The sequence below is a fragment of the Argiope bruennichi genome, chromosome 6, assembly GCF_947563725.1.
Source record: "Argiope bruennichi chromosome 6, qqArgBrue1.1, whole genome shotgun sequence".
In the NCBI taxonomy this organism is placed as follows: Eukaryota; Metazoa; Arthropoda; class Arachnida; order Araneae; family Araneidae; genus Argiope; species Argiope bruennichi.
In genome coordinates, this window is record NC_079156.1 from 86,413,334 (window position 1) to 86,433,137 (window position 19,804).

At 28.0% G+C, this 19,804-nt stretch overlaps 1 protein-coding gene across 1 annotated transcript in view; it reads left to right on the forward strand.

Annotated features, from left to right (window-relative positions):
• The first annotated feature begins 7,051 nt into the window (after positions 1 to 7,051).
• Positions 7,052 to 19,804, forward strand: part of LOC129971452 (peroxidasin-like) — a 138,198-nt gene continuing 125,445 nt past the window's right edge. The window contains exon 1 of the mRNA XM_056085230.1: positions 7,052 to 7,328. Within this exon, the coding sequence (XP_055941205.1) occupies positions 7,153 to 7,328 (176 nt within the window). The 5' untranslated portion in view covers positions 7,052 to 7,152. The remainder of the gene's footprint in view (positions 7,329 to 19,804) is intronic.

Sequence of the window (19,804 nt, forward strand, 5' to 3'; positions counted from 1 at the left end):
GAAAAACTTTGTTCTCCAGTACCACCGATGCTGGAAGGGTTAAAGAAATCCATAAAGCTATTCCAATATTTGGAAATGTATCGGTAAGATTGTTTTCATAAGCATCGATAAGATAGTTTTCATAAACATCGATAAGATAGTTTTCATTTAAAATATCAATAGGTGGCATATCCTCTTTGGTAAAACATCGCAAAGATAAGGGTATTCCCTGTTAATTCACGGGCACACTCACACGGAGATGCCGCCATCATCATTACGAAATAAAAAAAGCAATCTAAACAACGACGTTCAGCCGCAACAGCTTCACAGCACATAAAGAATAAATATATTCCGATACAAAACATTCCCAATTCCTATTGTTACATGTTACAAATTCTTATATTTTTAACACGTTCCGTTTGGTAGCACGAACTCTACACGGAACATGTTTTTATTGTTCGTATCGGCAATCAAATTTTCGTATCGGCAATCAAATCAATACACAAACAAAAACAACCCACAGGAACGAAAATAAAACTAAATTAAAATTAAAATAAAAATTAAATCTCATTTTATTGCTTAGAAAATACAAAACATGCAAAATTGCTAGCCTATAATTAACAACTTTTATTTAAGTAACATTAAATTTAAAAAAAAAAAAATTATAAGTACTATAAATTTTGGCGCCCTCGTGGCCCAGGCGTCCTTGTGCTGTGAACAATTTTGCCACCCCTACTCGGCGGCCCTGATTACAGAAGGCAAAATTCTTATTATAAATTATTAAAAAGCAATAAATTTGATATTAAATATTATTATTTTACAGGACCTATTAAATGAAAAATAAACAACCCAGAAAAATGAATAATTTATATTCCAATATTTTATGGATCAATAATTTATTTTAATTTAATTAATTGTAGTACTAATTTTTTTATAATTCATAGAATTTCTTTTTTTAACAAATTTATTTATCTATCAACCTGGCTATTAACAATTTTTAATCAATCTACCCGTGCCATTTTCTGCCCAATTATCTAATCGTCACTGCAAGTATCCTTTTTGAATTTAATTTATTAGATCCAAAATTTAAAAATTAGTTTTAAAACCCTATAGTTAAATACATTTTTTCTGACTCATTGCATTTCACGTGGAAAAGACAATCTTCCCAATGAATAATTTGCCATTAAAATTTAATAAAAATCTAAAACATAATTTTATAAAATATTTTTAAAAATGACTGATGGTTTATAACTTCTAGATTTAATTTAGTTAGCGCGAAATGTTGTTTTGAAATTATCATAATAACATCTAGCTGAACTTTGATGGAAAACAGGTATCTTCAACGAACTTCAACAAAAATTTGACGCAAGCCTAATTTGGATGTACTAAGTTTAATTTCTCTTGTTCATTCGCTTTAAAGTTATTGTCGTAACAAGTAGACACAATTCTATAAATGCTTCTTCAGGCCGTCAGGTTATTTAAAGCATGGAAATATCGAAATATTGAAGTCATTTTTTTTAGCAATTGCAATACTTGATAAAGTAAAAAGAGAGTGCACATAAGAAACATATATTATGTGCGCCTACTTAAATTATTTAAGAGATATTTTTCCCTATTTTTTTTGAAAGACTAAGGATTTTGTAAGATCTACCTTTTTCGGGATTTTTTTTTTTTTTTTTTTTTTCAATGAGGTATTTTAAAGGTTCGGTCGTACCGTCCTTACCAGCGGATTGTAACTTATCTTCCACTAACTTAATTTTTTTTTCTCTCTTTCTCTCTCGTTTATTATCTGCCTATCATTTTTCATGTCGTTCTACTTTTTCATTTTCTGCCTTTTCGGCCCCGTAGGCGGTTGCAGGTCTTCACGACCATAGCAAAAGGATTTACGAATTTCGCTACGCTCTCAAATTATACTTGTAATCTATTCTTCTGATAATGGTATCGGTTGCAGCCAACTTCCGAAGACACATATGTGTGGGAACTACATACTACTTTATTTATGGCTTTAAAAGAAAATGGACGATGATAAAGCTGGTTACGGTTAGGTCATTTTTTTCCACAAGCAAAATGGAAATAAATTGTCATTTTTGAAAGCGCAACAATTTTTATGCTATATCCATATCGATAGTGTATGTAGGTTTAGTTTGAGGATGCTTTTCAAATACTAACGTTACATGCCAGGTGTTTTTTTTTTTAATTTTATGCAATTTAATAAGAATATGAAATATTTGGATACTCATAAAAGGTTTTCCATTTAGGTATTGATAATAAGTAGGATTAAGTATTGATGGAATTTTTATAATCAAAGAGTAAACATTTTAACTGCATATTAGTCAATTACATTCGCAAATGAAATGTTCGCATTATGTTAAAATATAAATATATTCTATATTATGGCAAACAGTGGGTAATAATAGATTTATATGTTATACATATTTTAAGAGTTATTAAATTAAATAATAATTTCTAAACATATTTTCATTTTCAATATATTGCCATTGTTGTTTGGATCATGTAGATTGGTGGAAAAATCTTCGACTTCGGAATCTGAGAGACGAGGATTCGAGATTCGATTACATGAAAGACCTGCCATGTTAGCGTGGCTGATATTCGTTAAATTAGAGCCAATATTATCAATTATATTTGCGTTTTTCTTGCACGTTTATCCTGCCCTTTTTCTGTTGTCATCTTTTAGCCAATGGCGAAAAAGTACGGCAACGTGCCTGCGCACTTGGTTATATGTTGTACTTATTTAAATTTCTGTATTTTAACCTAACGATTATTCTGTTAAATATGTTATTGTTTTAAACCCGTATTTTTATTCCTGTGTTATCAGTATCTCATCACCGAACATTTCAGTATAAGCGGGGTCTAGAAGTTAAATATTATGTCAAGGTTGATGTTGGACTATTGTTAGGACATTCTACCACCTCCTGCACTTAACATGCTCTGCGCTCATCCATAAATCCATTGAGGTTCAAATGTTTCTCTGCTTTTGAGATGTCGAAACGTATGGCGGTGATGTCAGCTTTGTCGTCATCTGACTTAAATTAAAAATTATGTCTTCCGTCGCATTGTGGCTCTCGTAAATCTATAAAACAGAGCGTAAATTCAAATAAATTTTACTAATAACCATGGCAGCATCTTAAATGTATAAAGTGCTTTGAGGATTGCGAGTCGAATTTCTTCTATTTTGGTAATAAATGGTCAAAAGAATACAAGCAATTATTTTTGCAAAGATTAAACAGAGTACTCTGTTTAATAGTGTCTGCAAACACTATTAAACAGAGTACTCTGAATCTCTTTCAAATAGAATTTGATATTGAAAAGATGCTTAAAAAATGTTTTCTTTTTTTTTAAAGACAATAAATGTTTCCTCTCGAAGTCACATCGTAGTAATGTAACAAATATAATAACTTGTTATAAAAATTTATATAATAATTCAGTACCAAAATTATGGTTTCGGGCGGAATGACGATAGTGTCTACAAAAAATACATGGGAAACAAAGAAAATCTGCGATATTTTTAAGTTAACAATGAGTCAGAGTACCTGCCAAGCTAATGCAGAATGAAATATAAGATGACCGTTTCGTTCCCAACGGATACTACAATTTTTATTAATATTATACTAAATAAAATTCTTGTGTCTTGCGATTTAATAGAAATCTATTTAAGAAAAGAAAATTAATATAACTATAAATATAGCTATAAAAACTATAAAGTGATAAAAAAAATTACTATCAGCGCGACATGAATGTGTATAAACACAGTACTAAAAAGTTAAGAGTACTATTGTAAAATAAAAATAGTTAACAATACTATTGTAAAATAAAAATATTTAACAGTACTATTGTAAAATAAACAAAAAAATGTATGGAAATAGAATTAATATCACTAAGAAACTTATTAAAAAAATTTTTTAAGTGGTATAAAAACAGCTTTCGTGCAATTATATGCTCCGAAATAGTTTGGAAAGGCACCGATTTTTTTACTGTTTATTTCTATAGACTATTTACGAATGCAGTAAAAGTAGCTTTTTTCATATTAGTTTGTTCTTCAATATTTAGTTTATATAATTTAATTTTTTCTTTAGTTAGAGTAAAATTATTACTTGATGAATTGAATCAGAAAATCGTATGCCATTTACACATTTCTTTATTATTTTTTAAAAAGTATTTTATCAGTTATAAAAACTATGCATTTTATAAACAGGAAGAAAAAAATCGTTTGCCGGACATTCAAATTAATATTATATGTAAAAGCATTTGAATATTTATTGATATTAAAGATTTTTTTATATTGGCAACGTTTGTGATTATTATTTTCTTTTCTAAAAGTTGTTCTTTTTTATTTTTTATCCTTTTTACATATGTTTTATGAAATTACAATTGAATTAAGGACCTAAAATAATGCAAAAAATATATATTAATTGCTTAAAGTTTACAATTAAAATCACTTATTTTTTTAGGTAAGTGAAAGTATTTTTATTTTATTATTTATTTGTATTTTATTTTAAGCTATATACTCAATGATTTTAAAGCCTTCTGATATTTAAGTTCAGTTTTATAGAAAAAAAAAAAAGAATCTGCTTGTTGAGAACGGTATTCTTTACAGAAGGGGGAAAAAATTGATAGTTTTATTTTAAAGCTTTACGAATTCGGTAAACTTTTAAATTACTTTAACAGCCGTATAAAGTTGCATTTCCCAAAAGATTATACGAATTATTCACGAAGAATCAAAAGATATTTTTCAAACCTGTGATTCAAATTACTTTTGTATTTTTCATGCTTTTCTTCTGACATCCTCAACAAAATAAATAAACAAACTCAAGCATTGAATTATTTCAATCAGTCACTTCTCTTGTGTTTGCCGATGATAAAAGGTTTAAGATTTAAATTAGTGATGAAAAAATTGACAAATTTTAGAAGATTTTCAGTATGAACTAGTAGTTCTGCCTGTGATTTCACAACAGTTTCTGATTATACAGAATTTTACAATTGTGTCTATTTCAGGGCGATCAAAAGTTTTTTTTATCAGATCGGATATCACTATTTCTGTCAAAACAAAGTATTTTGTCATTTAGTTAAATATAATTTGCATCTACAGAATTTTATGAATGATGTATTTGGGAACTAGCGCTCATAATGGAGTGAATTTTTCGCTCATGCAATGTGCGTCAAACATGCATTTAATTTTAAAATCCATTACATATTTTTTCAGAAAGAAGAATGACATGACGCATCGAGTAAACAGTATATGTGTAGTGAATGTTAGCATGCTTTATTACATTTATCATGTGTCATGTCACATAAATAGGCATAACAAACAATTTTGGATTTATGTATTTATGCTTTACTTTAAATTATAGCATTTAAGATAATAGTTTAAAGACCAATAATCTTCAAATAACTGCAAACTTTTAAGAAAAACTGATCCACTTTTTTAAAAAAAATAAAACACTTTTTAAACTTAAAATTGCTTAGAATTTCTTATGCAATGGTATTAAATCTAATGAAATAATTCAAACTATTAAAAGATTTTTTTAATAATTTTTCTGGCTGTTTTAGTCGTTTATTAAATTTTTGAACATTATATATGATTTTTTTCCGGGTTTTACCGAAGTGTAATGTTCCTATTCAAATTCATTCGTGTAAATTCGTCTTAAAAACCTTTCCATTTTTATACTGTTGAATTTTTCTGTTCTGTTGGTGTCTATTTGACACGAACAGTTATTCAACTGCTTATGAAAAATGAACATATGAAGTTATTTCATTAATTTTTTATGATTTTGTTTGTGAGTATGTTAATTATTATAAGAATTATTTTATAATTATTATGATAATTAAGAAAAATAAAACATAAGAAAATAATCCAGAAAATGAGATTTCTTTTATTTAAATATTTTCTACAATTTTTTCAAAAATTGTATCAGTGTGATGTTTGGTCTAATATGGCCTGATGCTATTTTCCCTTTATTGTATACTGAAAATTTTACAATATTACTAATGTATAGTGTATATTACTAATTCTACTAGAAAGGATAGAAGTGAATTCTTGCTAAGTATTTATTCACTTTGATAATAAATTCATTTATCAACAAAAAAGCTGCACAAACAAGTTTTTCCCATTCAGGAAATATGGGGGAAATGGTTCAAAATTCAACCAAAACTGTCTTATCTTTCTACAAACTAGGTCAATTTCTTCTAAAACGAAGTATTACTGTGTTTGGTATTATTGGGAAAACTAAACCACAACTTTGTGTTCGAATAGCAAGCTAAAAAGATGCATTGGTTGCATTTTTCCTTTAAAAATAATACAATTGTTCTGTATTACATTCCAAAAAAGTATATCACTCTTATTGTCATAATAATAAATCAATTAGTAATAGACCTTGCAAAAATCCAGATATAAGATGGGAGCACCATTAAAGAAGCTATGTATACTTTTCCAAGTTGTATGTAATATATTTTTGTCCAAATCAGAAACAAGAGAAAAGATCTTTAAAAAAATGCTTTAATACACATTTTAAAAATTTTAATGCATAGGCTTAATAATAAGATATTTATTGTATTATTTTTCAATTACATCATGCTTATTCTGTAAAAACAGTTCTCATTTACCTCGAAATATACTATTTTTTAGACATCAGTAGTCAGAACATTCCTGAGATTAATATTGAATGTTCGGGTCACGTTGCCCCAAACTTTTACTATCATATAGTAAATGCGAATATAGTAGCATACAAATTTAACATTTCAGCATACAAAAATTATAATAAGTTATCGATGAATTCGAATTCTTATTTTTCTTGATTTAAAATTGCAAGTGTGAACTATTGCTACTTTTATCAATGTAGATAATATACTCAGCCCAATCTAAAAAGTTATTAGAAAATTTGATGCCTCAAGCCTCTGATAAACCGGACGAGCGAAAAGCTCAAGAAATAAAATTTGTCCCACTCGTATCAACCCTCTTTCTTTTCTCGCTCCATTGGCGGAAATTTGGCGACGGGAAACCACATTTCTATTTCGAGAGCGATTACGAATCTGAAGCCCTCTTCTTGTGAATCACTCGTCTCTCAGGATTAGAGCGTGACTTGTTCGCGCCATATAGACAAGCGGAAGGAATTGCACCTCTTGAGCTTTGAGAAATCGAGTCCGAATTGGGGAAAGATGCGTCCAGTATTTCCGTGGGGCCGACTGTTGTTGGTTCTGTGTGGCTTGTTGTTTGTAATCGATGGGTCCTACGGGGAATGTCCAGCCAGGTGTCTGTGTTTTAGGTCCACAGTGAGGTGCATGTTCTTGCAGTTGGACAAGGTGCCCGACATTCCTCCTGAGACAACGGTTCTGTGAGTTCTCATTTTGATTTTATTTTACCTTCTTTCATTTATGAAAACTGTTATTATTGGAGATATTTTCTTTAAGAAATAAATTCTGGTTCAAAATAAAATATCTACAATATTAGATTAAATTTTATTTTTTTAGTTTTAAACATTTAAATAACTTTAAAAAATATTCAGACATTTTGGAAATATTTGACGGAAGTAGGATTATTATCTATAAATTTTGTTTACAAATAAACTCAATTTTTCACTATATTTTTATATCGGAATCGATTGTTTTTAAATGGTTTTAATACAACTGTCAAGAATTTGTATACATCCTTAAAATTCATCAGTATTCTTTGGATTTAAATTTTCCCCTTGCTTTTTAATTTATTTATTGCTTTTGCTGAGAAATTATTTTAGATTTTAAAAGACAGCAAAAAATTATTTATTTGTGAATTTTATATTTTATTTAATTGCCTAAGAGAGTAATTATTAACTAAACTGCCAAAGAAGAAAAAATTACATTTATTTGATGCTGCTATATAAATCTTTTAACAAGACTATTGCTTTCAGTTTATTTCCATATTCCCCATTTAACGAAGTATATTATTACCTAAAGTAGAATTTTACAACTAATAGTGTTGTATGTGTGTATGTATATAATATTATAAATTTCATATGAAATGATTTAATAATATGCATATTTGACCTTTTAAACAAATTCAAATTAGTTTAATCTGGTGTATATTGTTATTCATTTAATTCAGTAAATAATAAATGTAATTTATAGTTGTTATTGAGAAAAACAACATCGCTAAAATGATTGAATTAAACTTTGAAAAAAATCTTAATTTGACAGGCTGTATTTATTACTCTGTTCAGGTGCAAATTGTATAGTTACTACAAACAGTTTCTTACAAATATGTGTACTTTTATAAACTATTTATATTTAAATAGTTAGTTACGTGACTGGAATTACGTGAATAGTATGCTAATGCATTCCAAGTTTTTACTTTCAGCATATACGGTGCAGCACAGAATGTTGAGTTCATGATCAATAGTACAGATGTTTAAAAGTGCTTAAAATAGTTTTCTTGAATTATGCGTATATATATTTTCAGCGTGATTTATCCGATAAAATTCCGTGCTATGATTATTATTTCAATTTGAAATAAATAAAGTGTCTTTTAGACTATTAACTCCACAAGCAGATACTGCAACGGAAAATCGAAAATGATTAGTATTTAAAACTAACCTTTTACGATACTATGATACATGTTTTAATATTTTTGAATCCGTGTATTATTGTATGACAATTTTATCTGGTTTTGAATCCATTCCTTGCTTTATCTTTGTCCACATTTTATCTTGTTTCTCATAAATGTGCTACAGTTTTAAAATTTCTTGAGATAACTTATTTCACTCTTTCTGCTTGCAATTTATAAATAATTTTATCATTTTTACATTAAGTTTGGTGTCACATTGTTAAATCTGACTTTTGTGTCAATGAACTCATAAAATCAACTAACAAGTACATTGAAAATTTGTAGATTCGCTATTTAAATTCTTTTAAGCTTGGCGAAATATATAAAGAGGTAGCGTTTTATTTTCGTTCTGCCATTCTCAGCATTATATTTAGTTTATATTTTATCATGCCTTCTTTCAGGTGAGATTACTTTGTAAAAAAAAACTTTTTATCTTGTGCTTCTTTGTCGATTTTTATACAAATATATAGTACTTGAAATAATTAAATACCCAATCGAATTCTCAAAATGATTATGATTGTATTTGGTCTCAAAACTTGTTCTTTTAATTTAAAACTCTATAAAATCACACTAAATCGTTCTTTTTTTGAATATATTTACTCGCATACTTCTATAAACACTTCCTTCTTTTCAGTTTTCCAATTAGGAGAAAAGCATGTTTTCCTAAATTGTTTGAAATCGGAATAGAATGCGAAATAATCATTTTAACCTGTGCTTTATTTATAAAAAAATGTAGTTACGTATCTAATTATTTATAAAATACCAATCGGTTGTAGCAAATTTTTAGGGGGAAGCATGTTCGAAAAAATTATGATACACTTAATTTTCTACTTAACGATAGATTGTTTTTATCTAAATGCATCCCATGCGTGACCCAAAAATTTGCCAAACAATGCCCCTAACGTAAAAAAAAAAAATATGCAATAATACTACAGCATTTTACTCTATAGTATGGATAACTGCTTATAGCGCAACATTAAAATCAAAACATTCTTTTTTATAAATTTTAATTGTCTTTCTTAATCTTAATTTTTATGTTAATAACTTTATATTTATTGTTGTGCAGTCCTCAAAGGTTAAATTCGTAAAAGAATCCTTCAATTTCATTATATTTTAATTTCTTCATTTTTTTTAAATATAAAGAAAATTTTTAATAGATTTAATTTTTTTTAATACTGCATAATTTTGCATAGAAAAAAAATGAAAGTTGTTTACAGAAGACGAATGGTCCAATTTAAATGCTGAATATCAAAGTTATGCACTTAATTTTAATTTTTGATTTATTCTGAAAACGATTGCTATAATAAACCCATTATTAAAATATTTTTTTTATTTAAATATATAGATAGTTGATCATATGAGAAAAATGAATTGGAGGGGAATATGTTATTAACCCTCTAACCGCAATATGCTTCCTGTGTTCCTGTGCCTATTTACTTAATTTACATTTTAGTGGCCTGATTGACCGATATTTCGGTCGAAAGGTTAAGAAATAAATATAGCCAAATTGGTAGTTTGGCTGCAATTTGTGAATTTTCAAAGAAAATTCACAAACGTTATTTCCCAAGATATCGAGAGACCTTATTCGCAAATAATGATTAAGTTTGATATAAAAAAAATCATTGTTCATATTTAAATCACTAGTATGGCTGACTTCAAAAACTGTTATATAATTTTTTAAAAATAAATTTAATAATTTCATATCATTTAAGGTTGATTTCAAGGAATGAATGGAAATTTTTGATCAATTTTCTAATTTTACGTTTTAATGACAAAAAAAAACAACACATATTGTAATAGATCAGTTTACTTTATATATAGCAAATATTTTAATAAAATTTTAATTTTAATAGTAATTTAAAAAAGAATCACTCCGAAAGATGCAATATTTAAATCTTTTATCGATATTGTTTATTCGAGACAGAATCATACAAGGCTTAATTAGGAGATTTAGTGAAGAATTATACGAATTTTTTTTTTAATATGTTGATTTTATCCCTGTTTTATTATTGTTTTCACCTTTCTAACACTGCTTTCAGCTGGATTCACACACTCTTTATTTAGATTCAAAACAAGGCATTTATCTATTGATTAATCAAAGAAACCATCTGCATTCTCTTGTATATATTGCCTACTTGTATTGAATAATAAACGGAAAATTAATACAGAATTAAAATAGTGAGCATTTTATAATGATAAAAATTGTTTTTTAAGAAGATTTATGATCCATTTTCTGTCCGTTGTTGGATTCACTATTTTAACTGCTTAACATACAAGTTTACTTATTCTCCTAATCAGATGATATATCCTATGTGGGACAATTATTTCAATCCATTTTAATGATACCCGAGATGCGAAATATGTGTAAGAGCTTTGTGCTTTGATTTGGTTATAGATTTAAATGTGAAACATTCTATCGTTCGATGCAGGATTTCTCGCACATTTCTCATTATATGTGAAAGGGATTAAACTTTCCTTCGGAATTTTTTTTAATGAAATTATTGGCAAGTAACAAGTAAATATCGTATTTATCCTCTTTAAAAAAAGTTAAGATCATTGCAGTTGTGTTCATACGGCGCGTTTAAATACATTTTTCGGCAATCACACGCAACAAGTGTATCTCCCTAAATAAATGGGAACAGTATTAATTGAACGAGTAATTCCAAACACTTATTTTATTTTCCGTTGACATGATGTTAGCCACAATTTTGAGATGTCATTCCTAAAGTATTAAAAGAGCCATCTTTTCAGAAGTTCATTCAAATACAATGAGCGATTTTTATTATTTTAACCGCTTAACTGTTTTACCCGAGTGCCATGCGTGCTTCGATTTATCGAATTTTGTTAGTTGTAAGCAAAAAATAAACCATAACGATTATAATTCACTATTAAAAATTACTTCGAATGCATAGATAAGTCAATGGATTTCAATTTGAATCAAAATAAGAAAATATTCCCAAAATAGAAGGTATCATCTTATTAGATAGTAAAGAAAATAAAACAGTTAAGTGGTTATAGAAATAATATAATGTGTCTATGGGAAAAGGGCGCTGACTGAATTGGTTTAAAGAATATTGGCATCGATATCTTAGCATTAAGGTTTCATCATAATTTGCCTTTGTTTGCCATAATTTGCCTTAGTTTTATATCCAGTAATTCGCTTCGTCCAGCAAATCTTCTCAGTTTGGCATACCGTTGGTATGGAAGAGAGTACCATCAGTAATGCAATTCTTGGCATGTAATCACGATTCCGCGATCTTCCCCGCGTAGATCAAATCCGAAAAACAAAACAATATTTCGATATTATAAGCACTACACTTCGACACTGGAAAGTGGATTTTAAGCACACTAGCTTAAAAACCACTAACTTTCTATTCTTTTTCTTTCCTAAAACCTGTTTCTGCTTGTTTCAGGCATAGTAAAGCACTTTCGGTTGACAGAAACGAAACAGTATATCATTGTCCGGCCATAATTAATTTAAGAAAAATGCGTTCGTATTATAGGTTTACTGGAATTTAATAAGCGTTGGCAGATAAGTGCTTTTTTATGCTATTTTATTTGTTTCGATATATGAAATCCAGCGGTGTTGGCATTTTAAAACTGTTATATTGTTTTCTATCAGAGTACATATGTACATTTATGCAACGTATATAGTATACAGTGTATACAAATATTGGCATATTTGTATACATAATAAATATCATAAATAATACATTCTGAAATATATCACAAATAATATATTCCAAAAATGAATCATCTCGAATATTTTCAAGTGATGAAGGTGATTCATCATAAGGAGATGCGCACATTGTATTATGACGAGTAGTATTAAATAATGTGCATTTTGAAAATTCCCCATGTTTAAAATGAGAAATAATATTTTCATGTGTAATATAATTATTTTATTCGGAAAGAATTTTTTCATTATTTCATAAATCTTCGGCAGATTTTGTAAGTGAGACTTTTTTTATACGGTCCCTCTTCAACACATAATTTTTTTTTCTTTGATGTATTATAAAATATTATTTGTTATAGCTATTAAAGAAGTTTCGGAATATTTTTTGGTACGATTTCTTTTATGCGCTTCCTATCTACCGCACAAAAACAGGTTTCACTGTATATATAATATGGGATTGACATATTTTTTCCACAAGAAAAAAAGTGCTAATTATCTTATAAGGATAATGAGAATGATTTTTGTTTATTTTTTAATTTAATTCTTTTCGGGGAGTCTGCTTTTTATTCTTGTCACTGCTTCTTGATTTTAATATGATAATTATATATTTCCATTTATAAGTCGTTTCATCACAGTTCCTATTTCATTACAAATGTAGCGATAAAATTCTTCGTTTTTATAATGCAAACGTTTGTTTTCAAATCGTTTTCCCTTTTCTAAAATTTGAAAAATTTTCATGGAAATCAAATTGCATGATGTTAATTTAAGCGAGGATGAAAAAAATGCCAGAAGTTATTTCATCTTAAAAAAAAAAAAAAAAAAAAAAAATTGGACTTCCTAGAAAATTTAAGATTATTTTGTTTGCAAAACATAATAAAAAAATGTTCTACGAATTGAATTCGATTCATATAATATTGCATTTAATACTTGACATACGAATTTGCATTACTTCCTAATTAGATGATGCATTCTATTTCGAGAATTTTATTACTTTAATTCCTTTAATATTATTTTATTTCCTATAATAATATAGGGACATTTGAGATAATAACGCATTTTCAACTGATTTCTGCATTTTAAATTGCTTAACATTTTCACTTAATTGTGTATTTAAAATTAAAAATTCAGTAATTCGATGTGGGAGTCACACTTCATGGTATGTAAATGTATTAATGCTCATACAATCAACATGGCAGAAGAAAACTAAATTTCAATTAAGTATTTAAATGCATGCGCATGAAACTTGTTGGAAATGTACATTTATTATTTGAAAAATGCAATAAAGTTGTGGTTTTTCTCGCTTTTATTAGAAATGTTTAATTTTAAAATTTAATTTTAAATACTATGTAATAATAGACTAGAACTATCTTCAAAAATACTTTTAAATTAATACGTTGAAGTGAATTTGTATCTGTAGTATTAAATTTGTAATAGTCAAAGTTGTTTGTTAAAATTTCGCTTATCTTTTTCATCGATACGTCGTTTTATATCAGCTCCTTGAAAGAAATATGAATGATGTTTTATAATCTATACTTATAATAAAGCTCAATGTGTGTGTGTGTGTGTGTGTGTGTGTGTGTGTTGGCGCTCTACAGACCAGACCGTTTGACATACAGCTACCAAATTTGGTACATGTATACCTTGGAGGTTGGGAATGTGCACCTGGGGTTTCTTTTTTCGAATTTTTAATTAGAATTTAAATTATTAATTAAAAACTAACTTTCCCGCCAAAAAAATCTTCCATTTTCACCACAGCCAACGTTTTCGCCAAAAAAAATCTTCCATTATCCCCAGCGCCAAACGAGAAAGGTTTCAGTTTTTTTTTCTCCCAACAGTAATGAGGCTAGGTTTAAAATTTTTCGGCGGATTATTTCAATCGGTTCTGTTTATTTTCTTAATGTTTGATGCATTTAAAATTAAACATTGTTAATGAATCAATCTTTCAGATTCATTCTGAAGTACTTTTGAATTAAAATAAAACAGAATAAAGGAAATTAAAAATGTCTAACCCGCATAGCGTTACCCCAACTGGCGTAGAAAAAATCACGTATTTGCGTTACGTAACCGGCGAAGAAAATTCACGCATGCGCATTCTGTTCTGATTGTTGCCATGACAACGTTATCAATGGATGATTTAAATTATTTTTTGGTTAGTTGCATGCTTTTGTAAGTAAATTGTATTTATGTTAGTTATATATTTTTTGTATATGCTTATAGTTTTAAGTACATTGTTTTTTAAGTAGTTTTTTTAAAACCTGTTTTCAACCGTTTATTTTAAACGATTCGTTTTATTTTCTTAGTGTTTGATGCATTTAAATTTAAACATTGTTAATGAATCGATCTGCTCATAATGAATCTAAGAAAATTTTGTTGACCAACTCTTGAGATATTACATAAATTTAAAAAAATATTCTTTAGTGCCCATAAAGTTTAAAAGCTGAGTGACTCTATTTTCAGTAATCAGATTATAAAAAAATGCTTTGTTTCAGTAAAAAATATTATTATATTAATTGAAGATAAATTCTTTCCACTTTAATTTAAAGCATAAATTCTACGGGTGCTAACAGAAAATGAGAGAGATACATATTACGTTATGACTGAAGGCCTTTATAATATTATGAATGAATTATATGATAATCAAAATTTGAAGTTTTAAAATATTTTGATGAAGAAGCTATTAAAGTAGAAATTGCATAAAATATTTAATTATTAAAATTTTAACGAACATTAAGATTGGCGAACCGGCTGGTCGCCAAAGGCGGCTAGTATTTGAATAAATATTAATGATATATTCAAAAGAAATGAAGAAGTTTATTTTCAGTTTCAGTATAGAAATTAGCTAAACAACAATATTATCTTTATAATCGAATATATTCTGATTAATAGTTGCTATATTCCTGTTGGGCTGACTACTAGAGCCAGCTTAAACCCTTAGGCAATGTAGATCTCGAGACCCATTCTTTACCTCAAACTTTCAAAACTATATATTGTTTTTATTGATTGTAAAACTTTATCTTTAAACTTCTTTATCTTAAACTTTTAAACGATCTTTATGTAACTTTTTTTTTAAGTAGCAAATTTTAACAAACTGAAATAAAACGTTTAATTGCGTGTTATTTTCTAAAAAGTTGGTTTTAATATATCACATATCAAAGAGATGCACAACTGTAACTTAAAAGTAGTTTTAAGCAAAAATAGTAAAAAAACAAAACCTTTCTTATCACGATCTAAATATTTAATTATAGGGACGTACATTTTTTGAATCGTAATCATTTTAAAATTATAAAATAGCATAATATAAAACTAATAATTAATTAGAAGTAGCATAAAATTAGCATTGTATATATGGTAATTAATTTTTATTTAATATTTTGATAGCATTTAAAGAAATGCTATCAAAATATTGTTCCAACCTTAATTTAAAAATACAAAAAATAATTTTAATAATGTCTATTGCATGGCCATCATAATTACATAAAGGAAAGCACAAAATTAAGTAACTTTCGAAATTCCAAAAAAAAAAAAAAAAAAAAAAAAGAAAGAAAGAAAGAAAAAAGAATTCTCGAGATCTCAGAGTCAATAGCTAAAAATATGGATCCCCTAGGCAATTGTTTACGTATTTAATAAACTGACCCTGATGACAGTGGAGAGTTATTTTCATAAATAACTATCATTTTGATCTTGCTTTGAATAGTTTTGCAAGGCATTTTACTGTCCTATAACTGTCAGAAGGAATAATACGTAGATGTTTTGTAAATACTCGTCAGCTTCATTATCCTCTAATGAGTCATAAGTTTTGGAAGATTATGTATATAATCTAGTATACACTTAGCAATTCATATATACTCGAAAAAAATGAGTTTTCTAGATTCGAAAGCAAAAACTAAATGTTGCTTTTCTTTACTATCATAGAAAACATCTTCAACTTTCTATCTCGCTTCAAATTTAAAAGATATCTTTGTTTATGACAATTAGCTTGGTTTCGTGATACGAACAACACATTAAAAAATTTACACCACAAATATTTATTTTCTACAATATACCATAACATATATTAAAATGAAACTTGTTTATCCACTTCCACTTACTGCATGAGAGAAAGGGAGTGATTTTCTTGTTAGCATACAAAAGTCAAATAAAAAGAAATGTAAAATTGTATGCGTGGGCTCTTTGGAAAGATAGAGAGGCATTAAAATAATAACGTGTAAAAAAATGTTGATATTGAAAGAAAAAAAACAAATGTGTTCAACAATGCTAAATCATACCATAGGAAGGAACTTTTCTGAAGACGTCTAAGATTTCTTGGAATTTTTACGAGCGTTTTCAACGACTAGGGATCGAATGTTAAGAGCCAAATTTACTTTATTGCCATCATAAATAAGATTTGAAGCACCTGAAGGAAGGTTTTTATCACTGGCACTTAAAAGGTGTTTTTACCAGCCAGCGTGCCGTCTCTTGATTCGTCATCTTTACTTATTTGGGTTTTTCTTGCTGTTGTCGACGATCTTTTTACGTTTTTTATATATTAACAAAATATGGAATCGTTGCTGCTGGAAAATATAAACATATTAATTATAATTTTTATATGTACTATAGTAGCCGCCTTTGGAAACTATTTGTCTATCCACCATTTATATATTCAATTTAAGTGGCAGAACTAAAGAACCACCAAAGAATTAATACCTGTTTGTCTTATGAATTTTATATCAAATGAATGGTTCCTTTCACTCAACCACCGTTCATTTCTGATAAAAATTTCAAACGTATTATTTCGCTTTAAATTCTCTGTTACGAAAGACCTTGGCAGACTTGGCCAGACACAAGCTTAATGTGCCGTATAGAATAGATAATACGGCAATTTTACAAATTTTTATTTCATATGAAAGCTCATGACTCGTAGATACATTATCAAGGATCTTTTGCCTATCCTAACTCTATTTTTAAAAAAATATTGCAAAATAAAACTTAGGCAGTGCCACCAACTTCAATAACTAGATCGATTTCGCCTGTTGGTCGCTCCAATTAATTTCACTATTCTTATATGCTTAGCTAACTAATCAGAATGCTCTGTCATTATTTTACTGTTTTGATTTAAAATAGCATTTTCTATTATTTCGATAAGAGGTATTTCTTCAAAATTCATCGGCATGAATATATTAATGTCATTATATGGTTGCCGTGGACGGTTAATATTAATAAGATTAATATTAGTCTTAATTAGCCAGGTTTTATAAATAAGATCTTATCACAATAAAATTATAATAAAAATATAGTTATAATATATAAAATAGTAAACATATAATTACATATATAAGCAAAAGAATTGTACAATATTGATAGAAAATTCGAATTGATTAACTACACTTCAAAATGGCGAAATAACCAAGTTAGCGACAAATATTGACGAAATTGCTCCAATTGTTAAGGCTCAGGGCTGTGTTAGATTATTTGAAATAGGTTCTATGGTTCGGACTGACAAAGTCCAACAAGATGAGAGATTTTTTTAAAATTACAAATAATTAAAAATGAAATGTTTCGAAAAAGAAGCAAGATTTAATTATACAATGATAATTCGTAATGTGTCTTGGAAAACACCTCTGTTTCTTTTTTGTATAAAGAAAACTAGTAAATGTAATAATGGATTATTTGATGAACTGCCATAAATATTGCCTGTTAATGAATTATCATTGATACTATTACTGAGAAACACATTTTCGTGGATTACATTTTAAAATCCACAAAATAATTCACCAGCTTAATGTTTAGCAGAATAATAATTTTAGAGAAACAAAAAGTCTTCAAAGTACATGATTTTCATGTAAAGTATTTCAAATAATCAGAGATATAATTACAGGATGCGTAATCTCGTAATGGTAGAAATCGCAAGATTTTCTTCATTCTTTTTATTTTTTTTATTTTTCTGTATTCTATTTAAAGCTTATTTTCATTCTGTTAAATTTCAATTATTCTATCTAAGGTGTATTTTCGTTTTGTAAAATTTGTGTTCAAAAATTTAGCTTCCTTAAAATAATCATATGTTGTGATATCTCGTAATTTAAATTCGAATTTAATTTCCTATTTTTATCTATAATTAACTTTATTATGAATTGTTCTCTTATATCCTGATCTAAATTCCACTTTATTTATTTAATTAATTCTAACACGCGCTCTAAAAAATTGCTGATTACAACGGTTCCCACGTCATGAGCGAAGAGATTAAATTCTTAACATCTTTATATCACTTTCATAGATGTCCAAGCAAGATTTCCTTTCCTAAGTCGACAGTTGTCAAAGAAATCCCTTTTGGAATCTCGTAATGAAACCACTAAAGGGAAAAATTCAATCACTTTCTCTCGTCTTCTTGTGTGAACGAACGAATCGAAAACCTGTGTAAAAATTATACCTACTGTGGTGTTTAAAAAAAAAAAAACTTTTTGATCACGTAAGGGAGAGACTTAAAGCCGAAATTATACTGCATATAATATAGATAGATATGAGTCATAATGAAGCCGGGGGGGAGGGGGTTACAAGGGAAAAGTTATGGGAGCTATGCTCTACTCTCCGAACATTAGAACAATATTTTATAATTTAAAAGGAATGCTGCTATAAGGTTGATCGCAATAATCAGACTAACGAATATGATTGTTACAAAAAAGTTTTGACTGAAACGATTAGGTAAAAGAATTTAAAAAATAGGTTTGTTTTAATAAACCATCTTTTTGTGGCCTTATGTATCCAATCGTTTTTTTTAAAGAGTTTAAGAGAACACTCTATTTGTCTTCTAGGATTTGCGTGAAAATTCACTTCTATGAACACTGGGCATAATGCATTCCATTGTATCGAGTCAAAAGGACATGTCCATGAAACAGTTCTATATGTTATATATTGTTAAAAAAGTTGTAATACACTTTATATATTATTTATAGATTCTAAAGTATTATAGATCGAAGTTTGACATAAATTTAATGTTGGCAGTTGACAACCATGAAAGTTTTGTTTTGCACTAATACTTCCTTTTGTTTCTTTCTAAATTAATTAATATGAAAATATCATCTCTGGTTTAACATTTAAAATAAAATTAATTGGCGTATAATAATATAAGAACATAATTTAGTTCCATATTCGAGTCCCAATTCCTTCAGAAACTTCCCATATCCAAGACTATATTCTTGATTAGGAAATTGAAACTTGGACGGCTAATTGCATTTTTTGTAATTTCTTTTCAAGTACTGTAGTTATCCAAGAAAATTTGACAGATCACGTCTCATCGAGGTTACTTTAAATTACAATTCAGTTACGATTCGACCAAATTGAACAATTTTTTTAAACTGTTGGACATCGAGGAAGAAAAGCCCAGACATGAAGTCTGCATCTATCTGTTACAACGGAAATCGGCCTTAACTTACTTGGAAGGAAATGGTACAAAGTCGTAATTAAGAGCTGATGAAAGAAATGACTTCAGCTGTGTACCGCCTTCTCCAACCCGCAATTGCACAAATCCGTAGTAACTGCCATTACAGAATTTACGATGAAGAGTTATTTTTATAGAATGAAAA